The 25,649-nt window shown below is 47.0% G+C and overlaps 1 protein-coding gene across 2 annotated transcripts; it reads left to right on the top strand.

The window, feature by feature from the left end:
- The first annotated feature begins 1,459 nt into the window (after positions 1-1,459).
- Positions 1,460-25,045, top strand: LOC144165738 (uncharacterized). Of its 2 annotated transcripts, XM_077695531.1 has the most exons (5): positions 1,555-1,575; positions 2,725-2,767; positions 12,417-12,589; positions 22,252-22,379; positions 24,716-25,045. In XM_077695531.1, exons 3-5 carry the CDS (start codon positions 12,442-12,444, stop codon positions 24,854-24,856), a joined length of 417 nt encoding a protein of 138 aa, XP_077551657.1. In that variant the 5' UTR covers positions 1,555-1,575; positions 2,725-2,767; positions 12,417-12,441; the 3' UTR covers positions 24,857-25,045. The 2 variants fall into 2 exon arrangements, with proteins under 2 accessions (XP_077551658.1, XP_077551657.1); XM_077695532.1 differs by lacking the exon at positions 2,725-2,767 and having other exon boundaries at positions 1,460-1,575.
- Positions 25,046-25,649: the final 604 nt, after the last annotated feature.

Here is a 25,649-nt window from a genome sequence, read left to right as displayed (position 1 = left end):
ATTAAATCATGGTGTTTTTAGTGGTAAACGAGAGTCGGGTGGGTTCGGTAACACTCTGTGACAATGAGAAGAGAGATCAAAAGCTAGGAAATCTTTAAAAAGCGCCGAAGAGGGCGATGAAACCGGAGAAGAAGTATGCCATTTGATTTTTGGGAAGTTAAAATCCCCAAGGAGGAACAATAGATATGAAGGAAATCGACTAATAACACTATTGACTGCATCACGCAATTCGTTAACGAAAGTAGAAGACGAAGATTGAGAACGGTAGCAGACACCTATGATTATTTAGAGATGACCGACCGTTAATAACGAGAAAACAATTTCTAGCTCACTGTTCACATGAGTGATAGAAGAAGGAATGTCACGCGAAACCCCTAGTGAGACTCCGCCACCTCGGCGCTTCGTTCTGTCGCATCGGTACACTGTAAAATGTGACGCATTTACGAAAATTTCAGAGTCACGCACGTGTTCAGGAAGCCTAGTTTCAGTTAATGCGGTTGGCCTTCAGCTTCTCCGAAGGCAGTTTCTCAGGAGCGTTGATAGGAATCCTGCAACACGTAGCTTGCAGCAGGTCCGATGGGTGGTTGTAGGCTATAGTCGACATCGGCAGAATACTCGTAGGCGACCCTAGCTCAAAGGAAACTCTTTCGCTTTCTCATCTCATCAGAGAGAGGCTAAGGATCCCCCGCAAAACATTTATATTACGAACAGGTTTATCTAAAGGGCACCATACTGCAACAAAAAGCATGGAGTGCGTAAACCCAGGGGGCACGTGTACACAGATGAGCCAAATAATAAATGATCGCTCGTTCTTTTCTGTAATAATGGTGGCTGACTCTTCCGAAAGCTTTTTGGTGTGAGTGCAACATCAGGGCTGTTGAAAAACCATATGCATATTCCCAGTACAGCAACGCAAAGGGTACACATCCACTCATGGCGCACCGCTGCAGCGTTTTCGAGATCACAATACTTTTTTAACTTGTACACGGAGCCTCAGATATTTATTTATTTATTTATTAAGTACTGCGGACCATCGTAGGTTCGTGCAGGGTGGGTTGGTAAATAGCATCAAAGCAGGAAATACAATGCGAACATGAATATAAAAAACTAAAACAACAAACATCACTAAGAACTATACATGGCATCTGTAAGGGAATTCCATTCGGCTATGGTACGAGGGAAGAAAGAGAATTTATGTGTGTCTTTTCAAACAAAATACGGTGTTAGGGAATGAAGGGGCACCATATATATCGTGGCGGTGACGACTTATTTCGTGACTAACATCGCCTCAGAGTGGCGAGTAACATTTACGATCTTAACATTCCCCACGGGACGGCTTATCGTCTAAGAGTGAGGCACGGGTTGATCTAAGAAATGTCCACCCACCGCTATGCTGTAACGGACTTTTGCAATAGATGACGCGGTATCAGTTCCTCTGTCGAACAACTATCTGGCCAAAAAGAGGCCGGTCTTTTTGAGCAGCTTATCTGCCTCCCGGCAAACTGATATATCCCTCTCGATTTATATGTGAGAGCACACATAGACGACTCTCATTCTCAAAGGGAACGCTGGCAGGTGGGTGGAAATCTTTGAATCTTTGCAGCCTCACTGAGTCGTCATCATGTAGCTTTCGGGTGATCGTTAGGTTTTAATATGGGAGGACTTCTTTAACCGAAAACAGCATTGCTGCACGAAAACCGGTAGCGGTTCACGTGGTGTAAGCAAGTATAATCCTAAGCATGTACATACCACTCAGAAGGAAGATTTGGTGCCTCATCTGTAGGGACACTTTTTCTCAGACTACTTAACTTTAAGCATGAAATGTGCGTTATGGTAACAGTGTGCCCTAAGAAATGTATTGGTCCGTGTACGTTTGTGTGCGTGTAAAATGTACGTGACTTCAGTGTCAATCAAACGGGCCTGGCAGAGCTGAATTCCTAAATAATATACATCCATTCCCCCGTCTTATGATTGATAAAACATGTTTGTATTGTAAAGTTGCAGGGGCTCTCATTCAGAAAACGACAGCAGACTCTTATTCAAATTTAGACCAGAATTGTGACAAATTCGCGTTGTACCCTCGGGAAGTTGTCGTAATTTCCTAATGCATTGCCGTAATACTCGCAATAGTTTGCCGCCGTATAGCCGGCATTTCGGAACGTACGTAAACCCACGCGTCACTGTCTACAATGTGCACCCTTAGCGTCCCCACCGGAAAATTCGCTGAAATTAAGAGTGCTTTTAAACAAGAAGCACTTTTATATATCTTCGAAAGCTCGAGGAAAATTTGAAGTCTTTATACGTCATTGAAAACACGCACCCTTTCTGTGCGTTGCAAAACAGAAAAAAAACTAGTATGTTATTGCGAGAGCAAGAAATGGAGCAAGTCGGCGAAAATACTCGTCGTAGATCCGTCAACAGAACGAAAGAGCAGAGCACGAGATGGCGTGGCGCCCCCGCGGCGCTGCTGATGTTCCTAGGGAGCCGTCAAGTCGAAGCACGGCTCGCAACCGGCTTCTGCTAACGTGCCTATTGCAAGCCCCATCTCCGGGTCGCGTTAACGCGTGCTCGCACGTCCCGTGACCATAGTTCATACCAAAAGCTACATGCAGCGCGGTGGAGGCTGCATTGCGGTCAACAGACCCCCCCCCCCCCCTTCCTGAGCACGCCTAACTCGTTGTGAAGGGAGTCTTTAAATGATATTTCCCTCTCCCCTCTCGTCAGGTGGAACCGGGAGGCCCTGACGCCTTTTGTGGCTCTCGTCACGGTGAGTTGGGCGCGCTCACTGGGTGGTCCGTTAACAATGTAGCCTCCACAGTGCCTCACGTAGCTGGTGAAATGAACTATAGAGATGCAATTTCTGATGAAATTTGGAGGGGTGTTAAAAAAAACGGGTGTCTTTTATGGCTTTTTCCGAGAAATATGAAAAATTGAATCCGACAATTCCGCTCATATCAGTCAAAAAGTGGACGTACTTCCTCCTGTCTCATCGAACGCGAAAGTGACAGTAGTTGCTGGTTACGACACGAATGATACCAAATTTGGCCGCTGCAAAAAGAAAATAAGTAAATAAAATACAAATAGAAGCTTGCTTCGGTTAGAATGGGATTTGAATGCGGATCTTTAGGCCAGCAGCCAAGTGTGCTGTAGAGGTAGCTACAGTACAGAGCCGGTGCCATGCCAGGATGGAACAAGAATCAACCAGATGCGCGCCGCATGGTAGGTGAACGTGACAGCCCCGCGAACACGACCCAGCAGCGAAGATGTCCTCAGCAGTCACTGGCTTTTCCCTTCAAGTCACTTAAAGAGACTTAAGTGCCCAATGATTTTTCCTGTTAACACTGCAAACAACATAATTGTTACATGCGGCATCACAAAGGTGCTCGCGGAGCTTCCGCTCCCAAAATCTGAGCCCGACTTCACGCCAAGGCATTGATTTCAGAAAGCGTTTCCCTCACTCCGGATTAGTCAAATCACAACGCATTTGCGCCATGTTCTGTTGTTTATGGACGAAGCCCCTTAGGGGCCGGAGCTATCGGCGTCTCATGTAGTCGTCGTCGTAAGCGCCGTCTCATGTAGCCAGGGTAGTAAAACATCGGATAACTCATTTACGACCCGCAGTAGAACGGAACGCGTTCTAAAAAAACACCGGTACCACAGGGACACACGTTTACGCCTCGCGCTCGATATCTTCGGGCTTCACTTTAAAGGCAACAGACTTTTACAGCAAAACTGTATACCTCTACCCCCAGGGTTTTATCCCGGTAAGCAAAAAAGGTAAGGCGCGAAGAATAGACTTCTACACTTCATGCTTCGCCTGTCTGAAATTTCACGCTAGTGGAGTTGGCCCGACGTCTTTTTTTTTTTAATATAATGTTCTGCTTGAAAAAGAAAACAAAACAAGAAAACATATTTTAACGTTTTCCGTGTTTTTTCCCACTTCCCACATCTGTTCCCGTGACTACCGGCACCACTTGCACGTTATGTATTGTGCAGCCACTGCAGGCCCGCAAAAAATGAAGGAATGTGAGCGACAGCGACGATTTGCCCATGCTGAGGAACCGCTAAAGCAATGACAGGGTGGTCGCTGCCGCTGCTAAACCCAGCAAGCGGAAACACTGAAACAGTTGAGCGCAAGTCGCGGTTGTGCTGGGTACAAGGCGCGTGCGAAAAACCGCGTGTTGCAGCTTCAAAAGCCGTAGCGAGGCGCAGGTATTGAGCCGAGCGTCATGTTCGCGAGTTCTCTCTATAACGCATTACCTAGCGGCATATGGCGGTCTATGGTGTGGCATTACCCTCCTCTCTGTAGAGCAGGCCACCAACGATGGACGCGCCCCAGGGCCGGAGCGATGATAGCGCTTTTCAAGGCCACAGTGGGAAGAATTATCTCCGGGTGTTGGGCAAAGTGCGCAGCCATCACTTCTCAGAAAACAAAAAAAAAAGACAGGTCACCCCGCAAATATCTCCTTTTTCATCCTTTAGATCCGTGGTTGGCGACCTTTCAGGTGGAGGGCCGAGAGGCAAAACGGGGGGGGGGGGGGAGGGAGCTGGAGGGTAGGAGAAGGTTGTGGAGGCTTTGCAGGCACACAGTATAAATATTCAGAGAATTGACAATCATTGACAATTATTTGACTAGTGGTAAGAGGGGGACTGTCAAGTGGAAGCCATCATTAGATCATGTACTCGGAACGGAAGGGTTCAGTAGAAAACTTCCAGCCTGTCTGCTTTCGCTTTCTAGCTTTTAGCATGGAAACGAGCTTGCCTGCACAAGGGAGGAGACTGTCATAGTTTGCTGTAAGGCCTAGTTCCTTCAAACAGCTTAGTTCCTCCCACGAAGACTAATCGAAATTATGTTGCACCGTTTAAACCGTCTAAAATTTTCGTGTTCCTCCCCTCCCGCTCCCCCCCCCCCCCCCCCCCCCCCACCGCAAGAAAAAACAAAAATAAAGATAGAACAATCCCCGCTCCAGCAAGGCTACGCCAGGTTTACAGCCAAAATAACATATATGAATGGGGCTAGAAGCCAACATTCCTTTTGGATTCTCACCATACTCATTCATTTAATATTCGCTTTAAACCTGCCATAATCGCAATCACGTATGTTGTACCTAGTTCTAGTACAGCACTGTGAAACGCTCTATCCTTTTTGACTGCTGTACTCACAGCCTTCCACTCCGACAGAGCGAATGTCATGTTCCATGCTTTTCATAAATGGTATACGAGGAAATTAAGGGGAAGGGAATTCCCGTGCGTCTATTTCGGCTACGGTTACGGAGTACTGCGGTCGAGGTGGCATGAACAGTGTCGATGTACAAAGCAATGTGAAGTGTTCTTGCAACTGAAGGGAACGGTCACGAGAGGTCTACATATAGTATGGTCCGGCTGTGTGTGGAGTAAGTTTGGTGGAATCTGATAAATGGCAAGCGTATCTTTTTTAAAGCTGGGAAGGACGCATGTCGCGATAACGTATCGTCTACGCAATGTCCCTCTTGAGCCGAAGTAATGTACATTGGCTGGACTTTTGCCTTCCCAACAAATATATATATAGGGCGTTATCATTGGATCTTGACACACTCCAGTTTATCAGCTTTCCCGTACGCTGAAAAAGAGGAGGACAAAGGGCACGGGGCGTTTGCACTTGGCTGAGGTTATCAGAAACAACCACAGCAAAAAAAAAAAAAAGAGCGGATATCTGCTGCAGTGTTATCTTCTGAATGCACTGGGGCTACGTGGTGTTGCGGGGCGTACGTAGGGTGTGGCGGACCCAACAATATTGTTCCCAAAGCCCGCGTCAGCGATTTTACCCGCCCAAAGCCGGAAATAAGCTTCACTGTCGGTGCATCGCATGTCCATATTAGGAGCCGCATGTGTGCAACCACAAACCTCATTCATAAATGTTTTCAGATGACGAATCTTTGGTGAACAGTCGCCTGTTATTTCACAAAACTAACCCTAAACGATTGTATCAAAGGGTATTTGACGTATACGGTTGGTGTGCAGGCGTGTTAGGCGAGTGGCGGACTAGCACCGTGAATTCGTTGCGTGTGCTGAGGCTGATTGCTGTTTCGTTGCCCTGTGGCTTTCTGGCGTAATTCGCGTTTCCTCAGACGCCTAAGATACGACCGTACCGCGCCATAAAAGTTAGATTTATGCATTTACACAATCTAGCGCAGCTCTGATATCTCAGCGCATGACGGTTACGCTTGCCATGTCGTATCACGGACGCTGACACCCCTGTCGTTCAGCCATTGCGACAGGTTATACAAAGTGCCTTTGCAGGTATCCGTATGTCATAAAATACTGGAACATGCTACAATAGCGTCGGTAAGATGAGCTGAAATGTCGTTACTATGGGATGACCCGTCTTCAATATTGTGTGTGGGGTGGGCTTGCCTTACCAAAGAGCCGCAATAAATTATTCATTCGGCGAAAAAATTTGTTAAAAAATTATTCGAAATCTTTATTTCTTCGCAACTAAATTCAGTGGGCTTTAACATCAACCAGGGGTAGGAAACCTTTCGAGGTGGAGGGCTGCGTTGCGTGAAGTCGACATGGTATGGGCGGACGGCATAGCGGGGCGGCGGAAGAGGGGGGACAAGCTTTTTTTGAAGCGGTGCAAAGAAAGGAAGTGAGGGCATTATTTGGCTAAGTGTGAAGATAGCGGAAACTATAAACTGGAAGCGACCTTTCATTGTTTCTGCCTTACACACCAAACCTTTACACACCCTCTTTGGCCATAAACGGTGTAGCATAAGTAGAAAAAGGGTGTTAGGAGGCCATTACACCGTTGTTTTGAGTTTCTACACAATTTTCCTACCTCTACGCTCTTCTTGTGTTCAAAAAAAGGGTGTTGATCAACTTCAAAACTACTGGTTTTTCTGAGGGCGTTAAAAGTGTGTGGGAAAGGTGTTCAGCTGTTCATTGAATAAAACCATGTATGCGTGTATAACTGTACTGTAAAGAACAAGACATCCAATCATATCCTCCTCTACTCGTAAGAAACGTTCAAAAGCAAAAAAAAAACTGTTTGTCTGCAGAGAGAAAAAACTTCATTTGATGCGACACTGCATCTGCGCAAAGGTTATGATCGCTCGTTTCCATATACGGTGCGCCTTATGTCCCAAGTTTAGCTTTGGCCCGTGAAACATCAATTTCAACCTTTAAAATAAAAACACAATGGTTGTGTGACGAAAAGGATGTTCAGACGGTTGCAAATAGTCGTTCAGTTGCAAAAAAAGAAAGAACAGCGCAACTGATAGTCGACCTAGTTTCTTCCGGTGGTACTAAGCGTTGCTACATTTGCTAGGCTTTGCGATGTTCTTGCTGAGCTAGTGTAAGCGCTGAGGGGTGAGGCCAAGTTTACTTGAATATCGCAAGGTTATTCTAGTGTGCACTGATTCACAGTGACAGCGAATCCAAGGACGAAACAAGCTAGTTCGGCCCCCAGTTATGCTGTTTCTCCAGCCTCACACTATTGCAAGCTGCGAAATGTTTTCGTGTTTTAGGATCCCAAAAAGACTAGTACTTTTGAAATCACGTAGAAAGAGGTGCGAATTCGCTTGCGTCTTCTGTGATGACACTCGAACAGGCTCCAAAGCCGGCTTCACTGTTATAATAACTTACCTACGGGGGTGCACCCTTTACAGTGGGGCGCAGTTCTTTTTCCTGTCTTTTTTTGCTAACGCCACTGAACCTAGTTGAAGCTCAAACAGACTCACTGGTAGTAAATCAGGCCAATTTAGATTGGGTTAAACGCCGTGAGGTACAAAACATACGCGCTTGTTGAAAATGTTCGGTCCATCGTGAAAAGGGCATAAAACGCGTTCAAAGTTGGACGTGTATTCCACCCTTTGTCACAGTTGGTGGTTTGTTCTTACACCTTCTTTCTTGCACGCTTTTTCCGTACACACTTCCTACTACTTTCTCACACCCTGATTTGTTGCTTTACACCGTTTTGGAAAAACGGGTGTTGAAATAAGGAACAGCCTTCTCTATGGGTGTTGACATAATGTTGAATAGGTCTTTGGTACTTAATTTAATTTTTTGACTTATAGTGAACATAATAACGCCATCGTGATTAAAACTGTTTGCGAATCGGCATGCTGATTCGTAAATGCTCACGTTGAAATGCATATTTTATAGTAGCGCTAAAATATCTTATTTTTGCGTCAACCCCAGAGACTCTATCGGAGGCCTTTCCTCTGGTGGGTAAAAAACAGGAAGGGTAGCTGTATTTCCAAGTAGGTATGTACTCGCTGTCCCCATGCATCCCGTTGGTTTTCTTGGTCAATTCAATTGAGGTTCAAGTGTGACTTTTGTGTGCTAAATGTTTCTGTACGTCACGCTGCCATATCGGCCCATCCACACCGTCACGCGTAGCTCCGCGGCCCACACCCTTATTTTAAGGTGCTAAGTAACCTTACAACTTTCTTTTACGGTGTTCACACGAACACCCTTTTTTCATCTTTATACCCTTTTTTAACCAAAACACATTTTAAAGATTTTCACCATGGGACAAGAATCTTACACCCTTTTCGGCCAAAAAGAGTGCAATGTGTTTAGTGCGTACCCAATTTTAGGCTAAAATTGCCGTATCAGCCTTCAGGGAGGAATTGATAAAAGGAGGGTGCTTTGACACCGTGCGGGGTGCTGCAATATACCGCCCTGCAGGCCGCAGGTTGATGATTCTTACCACAAATAACTCTCTTCCAACATGCCTTGGTCCGTTCGTGGGCTGCTTACATTGTACTCTTAAAAACTGCCACAGAGGACTCTTCCCATGGGACGAGCTGTTTATTCCAGACTATAAATAAAAGGAAACCACAGGGAGACCTTCCGAAACGTTTTGCAAAAATGGTTTATTCTGAGATTTTGTTCAATTTTTGACACTGGAATAGTTAGATTTTTTACTGAGCTCTGTGAAGCAATCGTGTCACTCATGTCTAATGTGGTGTAGTGAGGCTTACTTGGGTTTGGCAAAACTCGATGAGCATTTTTAAGGCTGTATACACACTTTTTCGAAGCCCGCATGAGCTTTTTGCTTTTTCTGGCCACTAGGTACCCTATACTTTAACGGTGTTCGGAACTACGGTTCCTTCTTGAAAGGACAATGTGGCTTTCAGCTATTCAGTGATCTTACACACAGAGTTCAATTTTCAACGACGTTTGTGTTCTAAATGTCACCGCGATGGTTACAGCTGCGGCAAGTACGCCGTGCAATGCTAAACAAACTTACCACTACCCGCGCCCAATTATCACGTAAAATGGAAGCTCCAATACAACGCTGTCTCGTCTCACACGGGATGGTGGTGATCCTATGTCGGCGCTGACTACGAACGAAGGCAGGCAAAAAAAAAAACGGCGCCATCGTGCTCCCACGTGGACGTGGACGTTAAAAAGCGCCTCTTCACATCTTCTGAAGGTATTTTACTCGCACACACCTGAAGATAACAAGTTCTCGAGGGTCCCACGGGCAGAGAAAGCCACAAAACCCCGTGAGCGCCTACCTACACAAGACTGCGATACGGATAAACGCCGTATCCGATGGCGAGATACAGAGAGCCGTGCAGACAGTGCAACAATATGCACGAGCGAGCGGGCTGTATTGCGCGCTGGAGAAATCGGGACTACTTAATGTTAAACACCGGTAACGTGGGATTGCATCTGAGAAACCACAGATCAGACCGAGTTTTGAAGGGCGAGAGATCGCCATGGTCGAACCAGCACGCATCCTTGGCTTGCATAAACAGCAAAACTGGGCGATCGGACACCGTTCAGTAGTTGATACAGTGATGATCCAAATTACCAACATGCAGCACAGGCTTAAGGAGTCAGGCGTAAGGAGGCTTATTCCGGCCCCAATTATTAGCAGGATCGTCTACGGAGCACAGTATCTCCAGCTAAGGAATTGCGAGAGGGGGGACGCTTTAGACCGCGCTAAGCAATGCTTACAAACAAGCTTTCCCCCCAACACATCAACTGCCATGTTTCTCTTCTTAGGCGTCAAAAACATGGCCGAGAATATAATCGAAGAACAACTTTGAAACAAGAGGGTACGTCTCAAACTGACTTCTACCGGCAGACATGTTTTCCGACATCGGGGATATCCCACCAACGCTGGAAGGCACACTGCGAGGGTGGAGACTTTATGCCTCGAGATCGGAGAGGAACTCAACGTGCAGCGGTACCTCGAAGAATGCACCCCGAGCACTATACAGGGAGAAGATCGGCCAGAGCCAAATATATTCAGTCAAAATGTGGCGGTGACCCGTATAACAGTTTCACAGACGCAGCCTAAGTACCCGTATCGAATAGCGGTGGCCATCATCAGCACCATCAGACCGATGAAGGCAGAAGAGCCAGGAATAGTGGTTTTCAGCGTATCTACCGCGCCAGAACAAAACCAAGTGGGCGTGATCACCAACTCCCCAGGCCGCCTGAGGGAGCTATGTAAAGGGCAGGGTCTCTTCTGTAGCGCACCGCATTCTTGCCAGAAAGGCGTTAGAACACCTCCCTAATGCCACATTAGTATGAACTCCCGGGAACGAGTCTCTTCGTGGCAATCAGCGAGCTAACGCTGTCGCTCGAGCCCATGCCCATCGGCCGCCACAGGAGGATAATTACGCGGATTCCATACTGCGGTTGTACAACGACATTCTACAGCACGAGCGACTCACCCGACAAGCCTTTCCTCCTCCGTACCAGACTTTTATAACAAATAAGGCAACATTCTGCGCTGGCGTCACCTTTAAACCAACACCTCCCCGCACCCAGGAAGGCGCCACGCCATGTATCCTGCATTTAACCCTTCCAACAAATACCCTCCCGACACAGCTGAGTATGCCACCCTTTACCCCCTTACGTGGGCCTGTACCGACATTTTGAACATTCCCCGAATACCCAGCCCATTGTTTAGGCAGTTAAAGACGGCCTTTCCGAACTAGTTTGAAAGAAAGTTATTTCTACTCGCCTCCCCATTAAAAATAGCGGAAAAGCAGCAACAAGCAGCGTGGCAGACGATGTACACGGGCCTTTAGTCGTATCTCAACCAGCGCGCCTCTGAGAAAAGCCGCATAGTTTAAATTTAAATTTAGGAGGTTAACGAGTTGAATCTACAGCTGGCTGGGGTATAAGGCACTGCGTGGTGGAAGGCTGGGGTTTTTAATTTTGGCCAATTGAGGATCTTTTTTTCCGCGGACAGTGTCTGACGGAAACAAGTTATGCGGACCTCATTTATCGCAAAGTATGTAGAAAGAAGTGTATTGTTTTTGTTTGGTATGAGTTACTACTTGTGTTGCAGAACAAAGTAGAATGTAGGGTTGTATCAAGGCGGAAATTTGGGCAAGTCTTAATACGTTCATCTTTCACAGCGTAACAAACACACTGGACACAAGTAAGAACCAGGTTTATTGCAGAACCAGGTTTTTTGTCGTAGAACCAAGTGTTTTAAAACGAAGTGTATTGTAGTGTGTACAACGATGCGTATTGTTGCTATACATAATGAAGAGTATGTAGGGTGTAAAACAAAGTGTGTCATTTTTGCATCGTGTACGTCGACGTGCCCTTCCTGCTTAGTCCACTAGAACCCGCAGTATGCAATAAATAAATAAATAAATAAATAAATAAAAATATAAATAAATAAATACATACATACATACATACATACATACATACATACATACATACATACATAAAAATATAAATAAATAAATAAATAAATAAATAAAGGAATAAATAAAATACACCTTTAACACACACACATGGCGTTTTCGCCTTTCGCCTCCGTTTGAAATGCCGCCACCACGTCAGGTTCCAACCTTGCGCTGACTTAAGCAGTCAGCCAACACGGTTCAAGCTTCAAAAGTAGATTTCCGCCGTCAGTCTGCCTATCTTCCAGCCCATCCGTCTGTTTGTCTGTCTTCCCGTCCGTCCATCCGTCAATTTGTGCGTCTGTCTGTCTATCTGTCTGTCTGTCTGTCTGTCTGTCTGTCTGTCTGTCTGTCTGTCTGTCTGTCTGTCTGTCTGTCTGTCTGTCTGTCTGTCTGTCTGTCTGTCTGTCTGTCTGTCTGTCTGTCTGTCCGTTTCTTTACATTAACGTAAGGTGAGCGTGTGCGCGCTGCGTAGATACATTCAGCAATGCTTCTAAAGACAGCATGAATTTGCAGCCCAGTAAATTTACCACACTGGGAATCCCTTTTTCTTCGACGAAATTGGCCGCCCAGCGGAAACCGACGCGGCAATAGTTTGTTTCGCGCCTCGTTCTCCACACCACGACTGAAATTCCAATCTCGACCGTTATTCTACCACTTCCGGCATCTGCACACAAACCTGAGTTCATTACTTGCAGTGTGGGAGAGCCACCTTTTCACGAGCTCTGTTCTTCCCGTGTATAAAGTGAAGTCTTCTCCATGTCGCAGCTACCTAACCCGCTGGGAAGAGGCCATGACGTCCTACAGGTCGACAGCTTTCCTGGCGCTCGCCGCGGTTTTGGTAGCCGCAGCCTCTGCCAAAAGCACATCGAGGCCTGAAAGATTACACGTCAACACCACTGATGTTCGAGCATCAAATGACTACCATCCTATCGCAGCTGGTAAGTCGAGCCTGCTACCACAGCTTGTCTATCAAGGCTTGAAAACAGCACATAACAAGTTTATGCTTGCGCATCGCAGCTGTATGTTTTCTACGTGGTTCCGTTCTACGTGCTTGAAGAAATTCTGCAGCTGTTATAGTGCGTTTAGCCTTTACCCTGAAGTACTGCAAAGGCCATGAAAAAAGATCCTTGAAATGCTAAGCCATGGCTAAACCATCGCACTGTGATTTCTACCGCAGATTAGTATAAAGGAATAAAATAGAACAGAACTGGAAGATCCCCACGCGCGTCATAGTCACTCACACTAGTGTTCCTCGAAACACTTCGTGCAGTCCTGTGCCCTCCTGCTACACCAAAAGGAATTTTGTAGCCCCGCGCAGACCTCGTGCTGTCTACTATATTCCCTGATAGAAAGCGATTGTGTAAGGAGACAGAAGGATAGAAAGGCAAGGACGCCTGCACACGCCTTCGTGGTGGGCAACGAATTTTCCAATCAAACGGCTCGATATCTTGCCGGCCAGGCCTCGGAGCACGTGGAGATATCTACATGAACTGTAACCTACCAAAAAAAACACCACATTGAAAAGTTAATCGACCGACTTACCCGCTACCACGCACAAACCTCACGGGGTCCCAAGAAACAACACTCATAATTTTACAAACAAACCGCATCTAATTAGGCTACACGAGATATCTCACCCCAATATCCTGAAGAATGCAAATATTGCCAACAACCAGGTACACTTAGACATAAGGTCACAGGGGGTAGAAAAAGCGTGCATCTGCCACCCCTTTTCCGCACACCAAACCCTCAAGAGCAGTGGAAGACACTGTTGTCCAGCTCTTGTGTCTTGTACCAGCTCCTGCTCGCCGAGAGAGCAGCCACTGCTTCGGCGGCTCACCAGTTTCCGTGAAGAGGGAACCATTCCTCCAAGAAAATGATTAATAATCGCTGTAAAAGTTCTCACTCTCTACCCGTACACCCTGTACAGGAACACAAAGTAAAACATGAACAGCAATATCAAGAAAGCAATGGCCAATGTCCCGCTTTACGCGGTGTACATATAACGAGCGTCCGTCATAGAGCATACTACAAGACATTTTCAACATCTTCGCGAGATTGCGTAAGCCAAATAGGGAAAATTGCCTTACAAACTTTAGAAAAGCAATACCTTCCGAAGGTCACATCAACTGCAGTTATTTTTTTGTTTGTTTAATAGCCTCAAGACTTGGTAGACGTTAAGCCAGTCCCATCTTTACGCAAGTAGCTATGTTAGCGTCCCGCATATAGTCCAGCAAGGAATCGTAGTCAAGACGATGGAGCCACCCATGGGAATGCGTGTCATGTCGGAAATTTAGGCCTGCTGCCATCGGACATTTACTTCGAATGTCTTTAGTTCGAGTGCATGTCCATAAATGCAAGATAGCTTCTTTACGTTTGCTGAGCCCGGGCGGCGTCTTTAAGGGGCAACTTGGGTCGATAGGGTTCAAAGGTGTGTACTAAGGTGTGCACTCTAAACCATCGCATCTTGTTTTTCTTGCTAGTGGAATTGGCGGCCGTTGAAAAGAGTGGCTTTCAGCTCTGACGCCACCTTTTCAGCTGCCGTGCTGCCGACGACTTTGCAGTGTTCAGGATTCCACTTCAGTTCCACGCTTTGTCGCCATCGCATTGTCCGTAGGTGCGCAAAATGTATTTTCCAGGCACTCCGTTTACGGTATCGACGTTAAGAACTCGATTGCCGATGGAGAACTTGTGTAGAGCAATCAAAGGCCGTTTCTTAAACGAAAGAAGGTTAAAACGAGAAGCTTTGTCTCGTGTAACCTGAGTCAAAGTCAATGTCCTGAGCTGCTTCGACCGTGTGGAAATGGTGCAATCGGATGTACGTCGGTGTCAAAGCGCGAGGGACTCCCGTTCGATTTCTACCCCTGGAACGGTTTTTTTTCTTGAAACGCTTGATGTGGCTTCGTGGAAATTCATTCTGTAAATTGGCAGTCCTGCTACCCGGCATTTTGGGCGTAATGATTTGTATGTCGGAGTTTGACTATAGACTTTGGAGACACCGGCTTTCGACCGGATAAAGCTTCGCGTTTCAACTACGTTTCACTTTACCCAAAATCATCATGATCGGCAATAAAAGTAACTATCCTGCAGTGTTTTTGTGGGAAGCGTCGCCACAAGTGTGACATAGAAACTTCGCTCTAGTAACCCATTGGTTCGATGGCTCCTCTCGTATAAAATGAAAAGGAGCACCGTAGATGAGTGGTGGCTAAGTGGGGCGCTCACCCTAGTGGGCGACGAGGGGATCTAAATCTCTGTAACTGACCACATAGCAATCACAAGACCATTCTTGTATTCATGACTACGACTGTCCCCGATGAGATATCTGGCCCCAATAACGTAGCAAGAGAACCTGGTGCCATGAAACATATGCGGTTTTAGTGGCTGATAAATTATTCTGGCTTGACTTATTAACAAGGAATAACAGCAAGTCTCAGCAAAGGTTAAAAACGAGTGCCCTTCCACTCTGTGAAAATGGCTGACCTGCCAAGTTGTAGGCCATTTACACAGTGCACAAACCAAAACACGTTTGTTTGAAATTTACGACTAACCATACTTCCTAGCTAACTAGCTGAAAGAAATGTGGAAAGACCCGAGCTTTACCCTAGCGGACAAACGTACAGTTGTCTTTTTCCTTCCCTCGTCGTAGGCGTCTTACTGTTTTTGTAGCACGCCAGCACAATCCACTCTACGAGTGAGGACAGCGGACCGGGACTTTGGGCTGTTTGACGCCCACGTTTCCATCTCACGGCAACACAATGGACATGTTATCAGCAAGAACATGAAACCTTTCGCTGCACCTTCTTGCCCCCTTTCCAAAACTCCCCACCCATGCACGCATAAACGGGCATTCGGTCGTGAGCGGGAGCTGAGAAGTAGAAGATACTGCCGCACGTGTCGCTGTGAAAGGTCTTTAAGCTGAACAAGTCATATTCGTCAACGTCAGCGTTCCAAGCGGGTAAGTTTCTGTTCATCAGGGTAGGATCTCGACCAGCTGGAACTTGAAGTGGTAATAGTGGCGGCGACGGCTTTCCCCGGTTTTCGCGCCCATCCACGCTGCTGTTCAGCCTGACGCTTCTTCAGTTTCCCCTCTTCCTCCTCCAAGCGGACGACATGCGTCCGTCCCATAGCGAGTTAGCACGTCGAAGGCTTCTACCTTCATTCTAGCGGACACAACGTCAGTGTCTCTTTTGCTGCCCAGTCGTAGGCATCTCACCGTCCGCGCAACAGAGCAACCAAGACCCGAACGGCTACATTGCGGAGGAGAGCTGACAGGGTGCGTTGAGTTGTGACACTCACATGTTCGAATCTCCCAGCCCCACAAAAGTTATGCTATCGGTAGCGGCCGTAAGCCCTGCTCTGTGTGCATGCCCCATTCCTCCATCCCCACCCTTGCACGACTAAACCGCCGACCTAGGATGGGCGCACAATTAGGCGGGAAATACAACCTCGAAGGGGGTGAGAAAGACTTTATATTTGCGTACAAGGACATCTCGAAGGGAGTGAGAAAGCCTTCATATTTTTGTTAATCTTGACACTGCATCGGTGCTATGCATCATGAGTAGTGAAGCATTCCACCGATTCAGCGCCAAGAGTAAAAAAATGTTAGTTTCCGAGTGTATCACATTTCCTTTGGGTAGCAGGTAGAAATATCGTAGCGTTTGCTTAGCGTTTTCATTGGCCCAGACACCGAAATTTCCACGTACATGACATGGCCTTTGACTGCACGAAAAATACAAGAACAAGAAGAAGAAGAAAAAATGAGTTTATTTCATTCCAATACATCACAAAATATTTTGATGAAGCACCTGGATCTACAGCTTGCACGGCTGGTATTGGATCTATTAAAACGTATTTTCAGAAATGGAGTCCTGGGCAAGACTGATTGATTGTCGCACACAAGTGAAAATAATTGGCAGCACGTTACACTGTTCAGTGCGTCTTCGCAGTAGTGACTCTAACATTCAAACTACCGGTTTTTGAATTCTCCGGTAAGGTTTTAGGAACGGCAACATATATTTGGCCGTGTTTTGATAGAGTTTTGGTATCTTATTCCATACTTTCTACTGGAACAAAACATAGGAGGCGTAAACCACATACAATATTATAGGGCTCCTGCGCTGGATTTTTGCGATAACAGCGCCCCCTCTTGTCCAACGCGTCTGGGTAGTACAAAATCAGACGACCCTCGCCGCCCTCCATGAGTTTTCAACTACAAGCCAGAAGGAAGGCTGGTTGTAATTATTTTATTCACCTTGCGGCGCGTTTAACTGACTGCATACTGAATGGAATAGCCCTTAAAAGTAGTTCCAGAGGCTAAACAAAATAATATCCGCTACAACGAGCCGATTTATCGGTGGTTTTTTTTAGCGATCTGTCGTGATCATCGCGGCGTGGGGCAGCATAACTTCCTGACGATAATAATCGTTCGTTCTTCTTGCGTGAGGACGGCAAAGCAAAGTTCACAAGTAGCATCAACACAACGTTGCTGAGCCTGTGGTGACTGTAAATGGTTTCTTCAGCGGGCGCGAGGAGCGCAGCCGATTCAACGGACGCTGCACGCCTGGCAACGCCTTGAAAACGAGTGGAAATTTTGTTCTGTATTTTCGCAAAATAAATTATCCTTGCCAAACATTTTACGCCAAACGGTTTACGAACGTTAGAGTATACGTATACTAGAAAGTAGGTGAGGCAATACCGTCAAAAAAAAATTGATCGCAATTAAAGGACGCGAATCAAGCACCGAATCCCAAGTCCATTAACTGCTGCCATGCGTAACATAACGCAGACGCATACACGGTGCACGGCTCAAATATTTACATACGATCGTCACTGACTGAGATGGTTATCTTCTAGTGCAGGGTTTGTCGCTAACAATATGAACGCCGACACGCCAGTTTTGTCCTCAAATGTGGTTAGATTGCGAGACAAGAATAGATAAGAATTCATCGTTTAAAGTTGCATGGTCCCCCATCTTCACACTTGGTCAGATTATTGTCAAATATTATTGGCAATTCGCTGAATTTTTTCTCTTTGCCTTCAAAGCCCGCCACCCCCCTTCCCCATTACCACCCGCTTATCCATCCAGCCTTCCGCAGTATCGGCTTCATGCAACTCGCCCCTGCACCCGAAAACGTTGCTGACCCTTATTCTAGTCTATTAAGCGCGAACTTTGAACATACGATGCAAGAGCGTAAATAAATATAGTGAGAGCATCAAGAAAATGCAACGGCCACTCAGTTCGCCCGACCACTTTGTTTTACGGCCACTACTTTCGGAATCACAAACAAAATTCACGCTTCTGACGCTCGCTGCATTGTGCGACTGAGCCACGGAAAAAACGGCAAGCTAGTGCTGTCACATGTATTCGTAATGATGACAAACCAAAAGTGTTTATTCATAGGGCATGCATAAGTGCGCAGGTGCGCAAAAGTATGGATCCCTGGAGCGGACGAGCCCACAGAGCGCAAGACTTGCTGTCTTTTAAAGGAGCCATGAAGAGAAAACACAAGTTTGGTTCATTCGAACAATTGTCTCGTTAGAACCATACTCCCAGGCCACAGCGGCATCATGGGAAATGAGAAAGCGGACGAGGCTGCCCGCAGGGGCCTACAAATGAGAAAAAGAAAGAAAATTTTCTTCACGAAGCATGATGCCGCCACAATGACGAAGGCAGTAGCTCTGTCGGAAAGGAACCGTTTATGGTCCTTGCCGCAGCATCATTACGGCTTTTTATATTCCATAGACCCATATGTCAGAATGCGGCTGCCAGAGCGTCTACCCCGCCACTTGGAGACGTTGCTGCATAGACTTCGTCTTAACGCAGCACAAACAAATTCCTATCTACATCGGATCGGCCAGACATCAAGCCCATATTGCGACAATTGTGGTTCACTTGAAACTGTTGAACACATATTACTGGAATGCTCTGCCTATGCCGACTCAAGGTGCCTTTTACAACATAAAATTGATTGCCTCCACCCTGGACCATTGACATTAAGATTGGTACTTGGACCATGGCCCTCTTCCTCCGCTCAGCGCAAAATCTTGTCCGCGCTATTCCAATTCCTCCAGGACATTGGTGTGTCGACGAAATTGTAGTCGTTCCTCCATCTCAAGAGCCTTTGAACTCAATACCCTGAAGAAGGATCATATTTTATTTTTTTTCACTACTACTACTCTCCTTTTCTTCTCTACACCTACTACCTTTTTCCCTCTCCTCCTTTCCCCGCAGAGTAGCATGCCGGCGAACTGATGTCGGCAAACCTCTCTGCACTTTCCTCTTTAATAAAGAGTTTCTCTCTCTCTCTCTACTGACACCACTTTTAAGACAAACTTCGCTCAAATAAGCTACATAATTAGGAAAAAAGGGAATGACCATGCGACCCACCAGCTCATTTCCCGCAACAGAACCTATGATGTCACACGAGAATGCTCTGCGATTGGCGGAGGCCGGCAAAAGTAAACGCAAGTTAGGCAGGGCGCACCAGTTTGCGTAGTGAGCTATATACCCGTTAAACATACTGCACATTCCTGTTATGGCACTAAGAACGGTGGAGTAAACGGTTGAAGTTCCGAATAAACACGCAAGCGTGTACGCCAATGCGTACGAAACTACCGCCAGCCGAAGTCGACACCTCGCCGTCGCCACCGTCGCGCAGACGAATTTTCGGGTTCGAGGCTCTTCGGGGCCAACGAACCGTCTCAGCACGCACAGCCGCGACCTTGCTTGGTATCGTAATCCCTTCACAGGAGGTTGGCCGTCATATCGCCAACCAGCAAAGGTAAAAATAGTGAGGGGAGTAAGGAACAGCAAGCAGCGACCAGATAGTGACACTCGTCGCAGTTTCGGAACGGTGATGGCTCTGCTATTGTGAGGAGCTCGTTTCCAGTTTACAACCACTGAAAACTTCAGTTTGTTCGAGTACTTTACAATGAAATTTAGTTGGGACGTTTTGAAATGACAATGTAGTACGGGCAAATCGTCGAGAGAGTGCGACATCCCCGCCGGTGAGGAGATGTCCTTTCACGTGCTGCCCAACGACGAACCTTGGCGAAGCAAGTGGCTACGTTTTGTGAACTTTGCAAACGGAGGAGAAAGAGAGCTAAAGGAAGTACGAGTGTGCTCGCTTCATTTCCGAGGAAGTGATTATGAAAGGGACCCTTACGTTAGCTCACTCCTGGGACATGCTGGCGCTCGTCGCCGATTTCGTCAAATCGCCGTCAAAGCGCTCTGGCCTTGGGGAAAAAAATGCCGTACACACCGCGCATTGGCGCTCGTATCTAGAGTACACTCTACTCGTATCTTTCTGGTCGAAGCAGAGAGCTCGCGCGAACGGCTTTCCATACACGACACCGGCCAACTGGCATAAGCAATACTGCTACTGAAACTGAACTATTATTAACCGTAATAAAAATACGGCACATACGTACCAGTCTGTATTCGTCCGTCGCGACGGGGCTGACGAGGCAGCGGTGCCGACGGCTGGGCGTTCGTCTCTTGTGGCTATCGCGGAATGGTCGCTTTCCGGTCCATCCGCGTATCCCACAACTCCTGTCGCTCGTGCACTTAGAAGCATTGAGCATTCAAATGGTGTGAGGTTGTTAAATGCAAGCCCGAGCTTCTCGGCGAGAGTTTTGTTTTCCAGATCAGGCGATTCCATGACTAGGGCTGCGGGTGCACTAGGTTTTACTAGTATTTTTAAAATGGCCGCCGTCTCGGTTTTGGCGTGTGGGTATTATATGGAGTCGACTTTCTAAGTATCTGTTTAATGGACCGGCTCGTATGACGCCATTGTTCACGTCACGAAATGTGCAATTTAGCGGGATATTTGAAATTTTGGCATAAATTGCCTTATTTCTCAGTAAATAAAGCATCATTTGCTTCCGGGAAAGCGCTTAGGGTACTATGAAACACCTAATCTTTCGAATAAAACAAACTTTTGTTTTCTGTTCATGGCTCCTTTAAAGGCGACCATCGCCGTTTGCGTTACTCTTCTTATTTGATCGGCTTTTGTTGAAACGTCTTTCTCACTAAGCGTATTAGTATAAAGAACAATTGCTCTCACTTCAAATTTTACTTCATACGATCATCAATCGGTGAATCTGCGAGTGGCAGAGCGCCGGCACCGTCCTAGCGCTTTCGTCAACGTTATAAACGTATTTAGCGCTGCAAAACATTTTTTCCCCTAATGCCAAGTTGATCGCCGGACGAGATCGGACGCGTCGGGGATGGGCTGGAGACCGTGTAGCAAAACAATCGGGAGTATCTAGCACATTTTGCTTCTGTCAACACGGGATAGTATGGGACCCCCGCAGCTTTGTACTACCCAGAAGTACTGCCCGGAATCCGGTTTTGCAGCGCCCCCTGGGCAGTGCAGGAGACGTATTGTGAAGTTACAATACATTTTACTACCACCACCAAGCGTCGGTTGGCGGCTCAATTTGTCATCTCTGCGAAGTTTAAACTCAAAACCCCACACTATTCCGGAAAACGTCGCTTTAAAACATAGATTTACTAATCTCTTCTAGCAGTTTCGCAGTAGCGTAGACGAATGAGCTTGGCGGTCGTTTTTGGAATGTCATGGAAACGGGTTAATTCACGTGCTTTAAGGAAGAAGGTGCGCGTCGGGAGCGCTATGATGAAGTAGAAGAAGAAGCCTGTGAAGAATCTGAAGAAGGGTAACAAGAAGATGATGCTTCTGTATGTGAGGAATACAGAGAGAAAGCGACCGAGAGACTTGTTACGGTGTTTTGCAATATCTATCGAGCAAAAATCTTTTAAAGGTCTGAAAACCGCAAGGATCGTGGCATTAATAGATAACTGCTGAGCAACCTTAGCTAGTGCCGCTCGATTTGCTGGCTTTGATAAGTACCGTGATTCGTAGGCTTACCATTTGGGGGATCCAGTCAGCTTCGCCGTTAATTGATTGGTTTTAGTGTTTAACGCACTGACACAACGCAGGCGATGAGGCGGCCCGTAGTGGAGGGCTTCAGATTATTTTGACCACCTGGGGATCTTTAACGGGCACCGACATCTCGTACACACAGACGTTTTTGCTTTTCGCGTCCATCAGCAAAGTGACCGCCACGGCCGGGAATCGAACCCGCGACCTCGTGCTCAGCAGCACCGCTTCGCCGTTAACATCAAAATTATCGACGGTAATCCGCGAATCCGGGCTAAGTTTTTTTTTCAAAACAAACAACACTCCCGGAAGCACTAAATTTTGTTCATACCGGCGCTTCAGGTATTTCAGCAAAAGAACAGGACACCTCGAATTGCGCTTATTTGTAATAGTGCTCCCACATATGACTTTAAAGACACCTGAAAGGATATTTATGTGTTAGGCCAGCTACGCATGAACGCGAAGCGGAAAGCGCTCGAAAAAATCGTATCTGGTGTTTAGTACTTTGTTTTTGACCGCAAGGGAAACGTGAATGTACCGGGGGTGTTCCCTGGAAGTGCTCGTCCCATAGACTGCAAAACTTTTCGTTACGCCATTGCTCCAATCATCTCTGGCTAAATATCTTTTCTCTCTCTTAGCGACAAACAGCCGCACGAAAAAAAAAACGATCGCAAATTTGTTGTTTTCGCTGCATCCAGGCGCTGAGGTCCTCATTGGGGGCCTGGCCAGGAGTGTCTTCATCGGTATTATCGTCACCATTGTCGTAGTGGTCCTCCTCATCATCGCCTGCTGCATCTGCTGCTGCAGAGCATGCGCACAAAAAAAGGTGGGTGAGGCATTTTTGACGCGCACTGTGACAACTGCTAGTCCGAGCAAATTTCTTTGTAGAATAACTGTCGCGCGGTACCACCGCCAAGAGCGGAAGAGAGAAGGTGTTATAGCCTTTTGTTCTTTTTTTTTCGCTTGCGTAGGTCGAAAAAGCTCACTCCCTTTCTCCTGGCTTCAGCACACCCTTTCCCTTCTGCCACCTGCACGCCTCCGGGCTTCATATTCTGATATATAATATATTACCCAAGAAATTTTCCACTCTAAAGCCATTCTGACTTAAAGGAGGTCGGTGTAAGCTGGCTTTTTCACGTTGTGTGTTGCACAGTAAAGCCTGCTCATGAAGACAAAATAGGCTGCAATGGGGGTGAAGGCGGCGGAAGGAGGCCACCGACGACGATTGGGCCGCACCCGCGGAGAGTAAGGGCGAAGCCCATCAGTACACCGAACCGCAAAACACCGGCGTGCTATATTTCCACTGGACGCTTCCCCGGCGCGACGGCGCGCTTTGATGAAGAGTCCCATGAATAGCCCATACACAGATCCATTACTCGTACGCATTCACAAAGTGCAATCGAACTGAATTTTGTGGCGTTTATTGAGAGGTGTTTCCGAACGTGATAGGCTCCTAAATGGGTCCTGCAACTATATTAAAGGATTTTTAAAAGGTGTTTTGCCGTAACACTGCACCTCATAATTTCATTTTGTAAAAGGCTCGGAGCACCTGAAGTGTTCAAGCGCAATTAAATGCGGCGATTGACATTGCCTCTTTCGAAAGCGACACAGAAATCCTTAATTCATCCCAAACTTCCGAAATAATAGATAGAACTGTTTCCGAGCCTCTCCACGAAGACAAAATACAAGCTTGGTTCACTGAAAAATGTGTATCCTAATAACAATGACACCAATTTTATATGGAACCTATAACAATGTGGATATTACAGAAAACAGATGAGATGTGGCGACTCCCTGTTGCCTTCCTGGCAAAGCGTGTGTGACGTCACGCAATCTTGTTTGTGCGACGGGTCGCTACAACACGTTACCGGGCGGTGGCAGTGGGTCCTGTTACGATTATGCGTTCGGCTACCCTATACGCGCGTGCTCAGTGTAGAGTGGCGAAGCACATGCGCCTTGCGGAAAGGCTGCCTTCCTCCAACGTGTTAAGACAGGCCGCCCTTGCAATGACTCGAGCCACGGCAGTTCCAAAGTACAAAACAAACTGTCCGGCATGCCGAGACTTGAACCTTCCAGTGGGGCCGCTCGCCGATATCTCCTCTGCGCCTCCATAAGGGTCAATCTGCGCTGCTCCTGCAAGCCCTCACGATCTCTGGAAAGAGTACTGGGTTGTGTCTGTGCTGAGATTGGCCCACGCGCAAAACCACTGGGAAAGCTCGGGCTGAATTCTGAAAAAATTCCCCGCATTTCCCCGAGGGGAAGAATGTGAAAGTGCGAATGCACGAGTTGAATTTGCGCGGTTCGGTAATGTTCGCGAAAGAGAGATCACACACACACACACACACACACGCAACTACAAAGAAAGAAAGATGCATTGATTCACAGACACCTATTTGTGTTGTCGTTGTACTTGATTGCTAGAGCGGATCTCAGCTTTGAAATTTCGTGTCAGTACTCCTTTAGCGGGTGCATTAGCCCTTCTCACGCCCGATTCTTGGCCAATCCCCCACGTGGGTATGTGCCATGTCAGCGGCCAGGCAGCGCGCGCCCATCTCCCCCCGTTGCCAAGGAAGACGAGGAGCGCGCGCACCCGCAGCTGTTGCTATGCGGACGGCGGCGGACGCTTCAGGCTCGCTTAAGAAGTGCATTCGCACTTATAAAAACGATGTCGGTTTGAAGAGACGTGGTAGCGCCATGCAAATGATCGTGTTCTTGGGCTCGGCCGCAGCTCTGTGGGCTGACAAATGAGGGAGGAGCACGACGAGGAGCCCTGCGGCGCGGTCGCAAAGCGAAGCGCACTGCCCGCCTTCGTTTTCGTTGCGTCGTTTTGCTTGAGACTCTAGTTCCGTTTGATCGGATTACTTGACTGATGAGGGGCAGTTGGTATACTGATAAATACTTTAGTGCTGGGCTCTATTTCCTCCCTGCTGTCAATATTCTGTCATTTCAGCGTGAAGTTTTTCAATATTTTCTCAACTTTTTTATCCGCCTAAGCGAATTCTTTCCTGGCTGGAATATAGCTGAATTGACGACCAAAGAGCATCTGTTTTTCCTAACCGAACGAGGTTGTTTTCCGTCCTCGTTGCCGCTTTAAGAGCGCTTTTGTAGAAATGCACCTGAGGGAAAGACACTGCTTCTCATTTACGACTCGACGAAACGCAGGAGACGCACACGGTGGTCTACACGGGGCACCCTGGACAGCCTCCCCAGGCCTACGTACCACCCCACTCACCACAGTACGCTCAGCCTTACGCACCACCCTACCCGGGCAACCAAGGGCCGCCTCCGCAGCAAAAGTACTAGCGGCGTAGGTAGGTCTACAGGGGTACCACTGCAGCAATCGAGGACGGAGGCGCTCATCTTATTGTGCGTGGACAATTTCTCCCCCATGACTGTTCTCCGACGGCGAGAACATTTCTCTTTCTTGGGGCCGGTTTGCATAGCGTGGACGACGTAAGACTAGCACCGCGGAATAAACAATTCTATACTACACCTGGCTGAGTGTTTTTTCTCCTGCCGTACACACTCCACTCCTAAAGACGCTCAAGCGACTATTTTATGTCGGCTGTGAATTACCCCTTAGCACGGCACCGCAGAGTAACATGATTGTACTGAACCGCGAACCTTGTATCGTACTAACGTATTTTTTATGTGCGGTTTTCTTGCTTTTGTGTTGTTGTGTGTACTGCTAACTTCGTCCACCTCCTTCTGTACCCGTCAATAGTCCTCCAGTGTTAAATAAAGAAATAAACAAGCAAACAAATAGATAAATAAATAAATACATACATAAATAAATAAATATAAAAAATAAATACACAAATAAATAAACATAAAAATAAATACACAAATAAAAAATACACAAATAAATAAATTAATTAAAGTAAGTAAATACGGCGTACACGCCATGTGCTCCACCCTTTGCCCAGGAACCCGAGTATCTGAGATGAACAATTAAAACGTTTTGCTTCGACAGGGGTGGGGGCTCCCAAGCCGCACATCTCAGCGCCAATCTGAACTCCACCTATGCGCAGTGAGTGGCTCGGGTGATAATAATGTGACCCTGGTCACCAGCAAGGCTCGGGTACGTTATTTCGTT

This window comes from Haemaphysalis longicornis, unplaced genomic scaffold (genome assembly GCF_048455015.1).
Source record: "Haemaphysalis longicornis isolate Haplotype H1 unplaced genomic scaffold, Haemaphysalis longicornis Haplotype H1 scaffold_15, whole genome shotgun sequence".
NCBI classification, from domain to species: domain Eukaryota; kingdom Metazoa; phylum Arthropoda; class Arachnida; order Ixodida; family Ixodidae; genus Haemaphysalis; species Haemaphysalis longicornis.
The sequence above is the reverse complement of the archived record's forward strand: the minus strand, read 5'-3'. Positions and strand labels throughout refer to the sequence as shown.

Excerpts from the sequence above, each read along its gene's own strand:
- LOC144165738 (XM_077695532.1), top strand. The coding sequence starts at position 12,442 with ATGACGTCCTACAGGTCGACAGCTTTCCTGGCGCTCGCCGCGGTTTTG. Across the intron at positions 12,590-22,251 it reads CTACCATCCTATCGCAGCTG|GCGCTGAGGTCCTCATTGGG; the intron begins GTAAGTCGAGCC and ends CGCTGCATCCAG. Across the intron at positions 22,380-24,715 it reads GAGCATGCGCACAAAAAAAG|GAGACGCACACGGTGGTCTA; the intron begins GTGGGTGAGGCA and ends GACGAAACGCAG.